This window comes from Hyposmocoma kahamanoa, unplaced genomic scaffold (assembly GCF_003589595.1).
Source record: "Hyposmocoma kahamanoa isolate Upper Pololo Valley unplaced genomic scaffold, ASM358959v1 88, whole genome shotgun sequence".
In the NCBI taxonomy this organism is placed as follows: domain Eukaryota; kingdom Metazoa; phylum Arthropoda; class Insecta; order Lepidoptera; family Cosmopterigidae; genus Hyposmocoma; species Hyposmocoma kahamanoa.
In genome coordinates this window covers 9,953,613-9,962,449 of record NW_020654466.1, presented here as the reverse complement: position 1 = coordinate 9,962,449, position 8,837 = coordinate 9,953,613, and the positions used below count along the sequence as shown (strand labels likewise).

The 8,837-nt window shown below is 35.5% G+C and overlaps 2 protein-coding genes across 2 annotated transcripts in view; one reads left to right on the top strand and one right to left on the bottom strand.

Annotated features, from left to right (window-relative positions):
• The window catches only part of LOC113235774, a 2,315-nt gene extending 795 nt beyond the window's left edge, over nt 1–1,520 (bottom strand). The window contains exon 1 of the mRNA XM_026471671.1: nt 378–1,520. Coding sequence (XP_026327456.1) covers nt 378–1,497 — 1,120 coding nt within the window. The 5' untranslated portion in view covers nt 1,498–1,520. The remainder of the gene's footprint in view (nt 1–377) is intronic.
• LOC113235922 overlaps nt 1–8,837 on the top strand; it is a 329,572-nt gene that overhangs the window by 59,828 nt on the left and 260,907 nt on the right. The gene's annotated exons all lie outside the window — the stretch shown is intronic.

The following is an 8,837-nucleotide window of genomic DNA, read 5'->3' as shown; positions in this document are numbered from 1 at the left end:
GTATCTGTATCTGTATCTGTATCTGTATCTATAGCTATAGCTATAGATATGGATATAGATATAGATATAGATATATCCATAGATATATCCATATTCCATCCATATCCATGTCCATGTCCATATCCATGTCCATGTCCATGTCCATGTCCATGTCCATGTCCATATCCATATCCATATATATCTATATCTATAACTATATCTATATCTAATTTATCTATTTGTTTATATTTAAAAAATGTATTTCATTTAATTCTTAAAAAATGGACGGGCTAATTGGCATCGAGACTGTTCTGGCGCCAAACATTCCTTATATAATTTTCGTCTACAATGTACGAACCGAAGTGATCAAAACAATAGGGTAAAGTAAATGTACTTACATATACTTGATATTCCTGCTGCTGGCGCTTGATTTGCAAATTTCGCAATAGTATCATTTTTTGATGCGCAAGTGTATTTATTAAATTTAAAGTCAAAAGACAAACATATAAACATTTTCGCTGCAAAGAAATTCATGTCTTCGAGCAGATTTTTTCCTATTGTGATCACTGGAGTTCTATTCGTTTTCAATTTTGAGTAGTATTTTAACGATGTGTTTGTGTAATCATTTATCATTGTTGCTGCGCATATTACATTGTCTATGTCGCTTTGTCCAACGATATCAATGCAGTCTGATTCTGAAACGTTTTTCGCTTCACATTTAAAATAACATGATTGCTTATCGTAGGCACTTTTCCACTGATCTAATGCACACATCCTTTTTGATGACTCATTTAGATTATCCATGAAATAGTAGTCGAATTGTACTTCTCTCCCAAAGTTAGATGCTATACGGGGAAAAGATTCACTGAAAAATTCTTTGTCTTCATATTTGGAAAAATTTGAAAATATATTGACTATTTTAGGTCGTTCTTTATTCCTTGGGTATGTAGCTCTCAATCTAACATTCTTTGGCCAAGGTTTAATTAGACGTCCACGAACAGCTTTATGACTGATACAATTTGCAGGATGTTTTGTTCCAAAATATGCGCATATGAACGACATTACATTGTCGTGGAAAATTTGAGATATCATTCTCTTGCCTATGGTTACTATGGGGGTTGTAGTAACGTTAAAACTGTTGTAGTTATTAATGGATGTATATCTATAGTTCTTGAATTTTGAAGCTGCACAAATAATTGCATCTATGTCTGTCCAGCCAATATTGTTGATACAATCAATTAATTCCGAGCCACTTACTTCACAAACGAAGAGTTCAAGTTGCTTTTCGTAGTCGTTTTTCCATTGGTCAAAGGCACACATTCGCTTAGTTGCGGCATAATATTCGTCTATAAAGAAAAACTCAAACTTCTCCGAATCAAAAGCTTTCACTAATTTTGGAAAAATTTCTGTTAGAAACTTCTTGTCATTTGTTTTTGTAGGATCGGTGTAAATCGTTATTACATTATTGTTAGTTTGACTATTTTTCACATTGTCAAGACAATTAACTCTTGCCACCATTGCAAAAATACTCGTTATTATAAGGACGAAGGAATATACCATAGTTGATGCTGTTCGTAATGATAATGAGAACAATTTTATTTTTGCTTTTTCATTTCCGTTCTAATTTCGAGATGTATTTTATTGCAAGAGATTGTGAAGTAAATGGTAATAAAAATCATAAAGCTTAAAGACGTTACTATTTTAATTAGTATTTTTCTTACGATATTCTTAAATTGGGACTTGCGTATGTTTGTAAACATTTAAAAAAATATATAATTCAAAATACTGAATTTAATATAATATTATGTTAGGATTACAATATAGAAATGACTCGCAAAAAATATGTTATTCTCTTAGACTATTCTTTTTTTCCATTCTCTAAGGTTATTATTTAGCTCTACAGTGACTTTTAGGGAGATTTTTTGTTTTTTAATGTTGTCACTGGTTTTGAAAAATATGCCAAATACACCTACAACACTTCCGCATGAATTTGTTTGCTGTATTAAACCATATTGGAATGCCTTAGTGGGGGTTACAGATTTCTTCGACTTGTCACTTGATTTTTTAGCAATTGATATTAACGTTTCTATCTTTAATTGATTTGCATAAATTATGGTAAAATGCTATTTTCATAACAAAAAAATGTTAGTATTTACATGCGAATTTTGCTATTCAGGTCTTTGTTATGACCAAGTTGTGAATCCATCCTCCTCTTCCTTTTTCATCGAAGATTGATATGCGATAGACGTATTAAAGGCTGTCTCAGTAAGTATATACCCTATATAGTACATTTTAATATGATGAGAACCGGACACGTTCCATTAAATAGTTTCGCTGTCTTGATGAAAAAAAAACAATTCTCCTAATTGCGACTTATGTGGAGTACTGGAACACACATACATATCACTTGTTACTGAAGTGTGTCTGGTAACAGAAGGCGGCGTTGATGAGAGACTTGCAGATTAAGTGAACATCCGTAGGTGTTATAAATTGTATACTAGGCAATCCCCACTCTAGACGGTCAAAAATATTGTTAGCATTTGTTGAATCAAGACAGACAGACATGTACGTTACACAAAAGCTCCTAAATAAATAAATACACAAAAAAGTACATTTTAATTCAACAAACAAAGATATGATACCGCCCATGACTTTCATGTGACTGTAACACATCCGCGAATAATAAAATAAATCATCTACTAGTCACTTCCCTCTTCGGCGGTGCTTTCAAACAATGAGGACCAATTTCAGGAGGCTGTTTTGTCTGTATTCATAGATATTCAGTCAAACAAGACTATAATAACAAAAATCCACTTCTAGGAAAAAAAACTGGGGAATAATTATAGATAAAAAAGGTAGAGAATAATAAATTGTCTGTTGTGCATATTTTTTTTTAAACCATAAATACATATAATAGTAGCCAGAATCATCCTCCTGAGGTAAACCAACACAAATAGAAGTGACCAAGATCCTCCTTTTTTTTTCGTGGGGAAACAATCCAGTCCGCAGGAGCTGCGGAGATCATCGTAATCGTGATCGTTTCTCAAAACGGTCCCATTGCAAATCAAACTCGGAACCTCATCTAGCGCCCACAGTGTTAGTCACTGAGCTACCAATGATCTTAGTCGATAATCTAACGTCATACGCTATCAAGCTACACCACCGTCCACGAGTTCTTTTATATTACAATGATTTTAGGTACTGCAGGTTAAGCTACGGGATATTCGACTTAAAAAGCATGAAGATTCTTTAGCGGCCCTCCTGAAAATTGAAGTGCAAGCTGATGAACTTATTGATGATAATGTGACAGTGCCAGGCCGGACGCTTTGCTTATTTCTTTTACAATTTATTCATATATTTGCTAATGCTCCAATTCACACTCTTATTATTCAATCAACGCACTATTTATCACAACTAACTTGTCATTGTGTGTGTGAATCAGGATCATGCAAAGAAATTTTTACACTCCCTTGCAAGATAATTATCGGCAACCGTAATTTACAAATACCTCACAATAGACGTAACTTGAGCCTCGAGGTAACTTCTAGCTCACAAAATAATCGAATGTTCGACAAAATCAAAGGCTTTATAGAATTTTTCTCAATTTAACAAATTTTTTTCTTAGATGTTGTACATCAAACGAGGCGTTATTTAATATTCATTTTAAGGATAAAATAATAATAGGGTTGTTTAATAAAAAATCAAAACTTTTTATATAAAATAAATTGTGTTAAAACAAAATTTTAAGTATTAAAAAAGTCTCTCATTACTGTTAAAAGTAGTAGCAGTTGAGTAGTTTTCCTACTATGCCTGTATTTCCACACGTGTAAAAAATAATGGTATAGAATGTACTCACTTAAACAACGGGTAAAGGAAAGCCAATACGCGTAAAATGGCCACAACCGTTCTTCAATTTTTAAATTTTGCACATGCAACAAAATGTTGCAAACTCTTTATTTATTTATAACTTTGTTGTTTATGATTTGTCGTGATCTTGTTTTTTGTTATTTTTTCGCTTTTACTGTGAACTAGCATGAATAACATTTAAATTACGAATAATTTCTATATTTTACTGTTTACACAAGTTTTGTATTCATCACACAATAGAAAATAATGAAGTAAGTAACAATTGAGTTACATGCACATGGGACTTGCTGCTCAGTGAAATTAATTTTTTAAATAATAAACGATTTATTTATTATTTATTAGGCGCAGTGGCCATGTCCCTCAGATCCTTGCGATTTAAAACTCTGAGTGGCACTGCAACTGCTATGGACAGGCGTGTCGTTTAACTTCAAGCACACGACCTTCGTCCCGTCACTTGGTATCATAAAAAATCACAGATATATTTTACCACATAGGGCACTATAAGTTTCCGGAACTGGCCACTTACATAAACAATATTTAAAAAGTACTTACAACATTTGAAAATGGAACTCTTCGGTTGTAGAATACAGTTTGTTTCATCTGACTGTTTTTACATTGTGGCGTTATTTTAGAAATTGGTTGTCTATTTCATCATGGATTTAAGTCGTGAACATTTTCGTAGAATGATTTTCTACGACTTTAAGTGTAATGCAACAGCTCAGCGGAGCTTCGCTCGGCTTCAAACTGCTTTTGGCGATGAAGCACCGTGCAAGACGACTATTTACAGCTGGTTTGCAGAATTTAAACGCGGTCGTGTGAATCTCAGTGACGAATTTTGTGATGGTCGCCCATCCACTGCTGTGAACAATAAAAACATCGATGCTGTGCGCCGTATGATCAAAACAGACAGGTATGTGACATACCATGAGATTTGGGCGTCTTTGGGCACAGGCATGAGTTAAATATAATCAATACTATACAAACATCTGTTGCTTTGTTGAATAGTTGTATTGTGAATAGTATACACGACCATTTGTTTGCCGGAAGTTATTCACAAACTCCGTTAAAATAACCGTAAACGCCGTATCATCTTGCACCACGATAATACCAGTTCTCACACGGCCAGACGGACAAATGAATTTTTGAAGGTGAACAACGTTGACCTTATGAGCCATCCCGCGTACAGTCCCGACCTGGCACCTTGTAACTTTTATTTATTTCCAAAAATTAGAAACCAGCTACGTGGTCAACGATTTTCATCACCTGAAGAGGCTGTTGAAGAGTATGAAAAATATGTTTCAGATTTGTTACGGAGGAGTGGCATAAATGTTTTCAAAATTGGTTCATTCGTATGAAAAGTACACTTACGCTAATGGAGAATATTTTGAGAAACAATAAATTAATTTCTGATCATTTATAGTACTTTTTTCTTATTCATTCCGGAAACTTATAGTGCGCCTCGCATATATAGTATAATAAACGAAAAAAATATATATATACAAAAGTTAACGAGCTCCAAAACAGTTGTTTTATCTATACATTCCGTGAGTATACTGCATGTTATTTACTTCACCTATATTTACGTTTCCGTTGCCCACCGTGATTAGTGAGTAGTGATAACATTTAGTTGGAACTATATACCTTGCTCGATTTGTGAATTTGTTTTTTTTAAATCGAATTTTATTTTACTTGTTACTTTTGTCTGTGAAAGTTACTTGAGAGTTTGTTTTGTTTATTAACTTTTATAACTGTACTTGTGAACGTAACTAGATAATTCTAGTATATGAATTTATTTGAATATATTTGATTATTTATTATCCTTTTATTTATTATGATGTTTCTGTTACCATAATATTCATCTGTTTTTTTTTTGTGAAAATACTCCACTAGTTTGTTATTATTACTGATACAAAGATCAAACATACACAAAGAAAAAGTCTCACGATCTGACTGGACGAACCAGTGTCTGCGGCCACGTGGCTCTTATTATTTTTAAGCCGGGTGCTCATTAGCGAGCTGTAACCGTAAGTGTTGCATGTTATGTTACCAGAAATTGTAGTGTGTAGATACGTGGTTCGTGAATGCGTGCGGTTCGCAGTGAGCCGATGATAACCAGGTACTCATTCCAGCGAGTTGAAGACTGTTTCATGCGTACACATTAGAACCTCGTTGCTGTATCTGTCAGCCGCCTTGCTGCGGCAGCCGCCTTGTTGTTTGCACGATAGAATATCGTCACATTTTTATCGTATATCGTTTTTTTATCGTCGAACGACTGTCTAGCACTTCTAGCTCTTCCCATTTTCATGACAGTCAGTCATCGTTACGTCAAAAAAGTCTTGTACCATATGTGAACAACTTCAGTTAAATATACAAGTCACGACACTTTAAACTGCACGACTATCTGTCGTCACGACATAATGGGAACGCGCCCTAACCATCTACTTTTACACACACGCGCGACTTAAACAGCGATACAATCGGGATGAACGTTACAGCTCGCTAATGAGTACCCAGCTTAATATACCTTTTTTTCAATATACTTGTTTATAGCTGTTTAATTAGTGTTAAGTCAATGGATTGCTTAAGTCCGAACGGCTCTTATACGCGGATTCTTAGTTTAGGACCTAGGCACAACTTTACATCTGAGTATCTTTTCATTCAAACTTTATTGGAAACCTCATACCTAGAGCTGTTCTTAAAATATTGTTGTATACCCCGCCCTCACAAGTATATCAAGATGATCTTTAGAAATTCTTCCTTTATAATGTGAAAGTGTTTAGGTAGTTCGTGTAAATATACTTAAAACCCTCTTAGAAATGTGGTCCGGTATTTTTACCATGAGTTTACCATTAATCAGCGATATAAAACGCGCGTTTGTGAAATGAGCTATTGCTTCGCGACGTTTGCTATGTATAGGTGGTTGCAGTCGCTCATGTTGAATCATTAAAAAACGTTCATCGCGTTCGCATCGCCATTGTATCGCTGTTTAAGTCGCGCGTGTCTGTAAAGGTAGACGGTTAGGGCGCACAACAATTTGAAGTGTCGTGTATTGTATAATTAAATGAAGTTCTTCACATATAGTACAACATGATTAACTGTCGTTTACGACTTTTTTGACGTTACGGCAACAGACTGTCGAGACAGCGGGAAGAGCTAGAATGACAGTCGTCTGACGATAAACAAAACGTTACGACATGATGAAAATTCCACCCTAGCGACTGCGTCGCTACTGCATAGCGATAGCGACTAAATCGCTGCAGATGCGCTTCTAAGGCGATCATCACACTGCACCGCGCCCCGCGATGGAGCGCGAGACACGGAATCACGCGCGCGCGGGCGGAGACGCAGATCTGCGTCAACGCGTGGCTTAATCTGGGCGGGGGCAGCGGTCTAGCGGCCCTGCGTCACTTAAAGTACTCGCTTCGCAGTTGATCGCTGAAGTGATTGTATATGTAGCTCAGATATAAAGAAACCGAATATATTGGATACATCCCTTTTTACGAACCAGATCGATAAATGGATAATTTCAACTTCATTACAGAGATTTAAGACAATATGAAGAAAAATTTGGTCCATTTTCAATAGCAAATATAAATTTATCGACGTCGAGATCTATTGTAGAACACTGAATTTGTCCTTAAGCTTATAAATCTGCGCGGTAGTGCGGAGCGCAGTGTGCCATACCCTGCGGTTCGCCGTGCGGAGAAGCGTTGTCAGTGTGTTCGATGGCGCGTGTTTTCTATACAAACTGAGATACTTCAGTACAACGCTAAAAAATGCAGCACCGCGCCCCGCGCGGGGCGCGGCGCAGTGTGTCAATCGCCTAAAAGTCGTCGTGTGAAACCCCTGTAAGGGTTGACGCTCGCCTAAGGTGTCGGTAAACTATACAATGCCTCTGGCCGCCATCACATTTTTTCCTATACAAGTACTTCACGTGTTCGCTAGTAACTATAGTCACAATAAGTTTCATGAAGATGTATAGATTAACATCATGTACAGGGGACACTTACATTTAAATACAACTATATGCCGCTTTGACAATTACGGTACAAAATGTCAAACTTGATGCATTCTTGACTATACCGAAACTGAGCCTTGAAATTGTAATAATAATAATAATAATAATAACGCACACACTCAACATAGCCCCGCACTAGGGAAACCCTGTGTCGCGGGTGCCATGGACACATACATAGACAAACACAAATTACACCCAAACTCACGAGAGAAATAAATGTAGGCCATACAAATATTTCTCCCGGCCCGGGAATCGAACCTAGGACCTCTGCGTGGCAGTCCGGCATGGTAACCGTTCGGCCACGGAGGCAATTGTGAATAGAGGTAGAGACAAATTGATAATTCTCAAATAATCTTAAAACTATTAATTTATATAATTAAATATTTATTTACTCAGGATAAATAAAACAAAGAAGAAAGCTTTAGCTCTTTGGTCAATTGTCTTTAATTTTTTAATTGATTTAGTTTTATAAAAAATATACAAATAGAGGTAAAAGAAATTTTAAAACTACGAAAAAAACGTTTCAATTAGTATATTTTTTCAGAGTTGCTTTTAACTTGTGTGCTCGAGAAGATTATTTAGATGAAAGTATGAGTTAGTAACTTAATAAATAATCAGTACAGAGTACTAAAAAAACCGACCTCAAAAGTCATTCATCCCATAGTTTGCTACCCTTAGAGGTTGAATATTTTCTTCAAATTTAAATGGGACCACATCTGAGGTACCCTCTTTCCAACAAATAAGAATCATCAAAATCGGTTCACAAATTATATATATGAGTTATCGCGTAACACGCATACAAAAAAAAACATACAGTCGAATTGAGAACCTCCTCCTTTTTTTGAAGTCGGTTAAAAATAAATAAATTAGCATTTTAACACATGATGTTATATTGAATAACCAAAAAGGCAAGTCAAAGGAAAACTTTGTTTCAAATAAATACTTAACAATATACAATTAAAGTTCCATTATA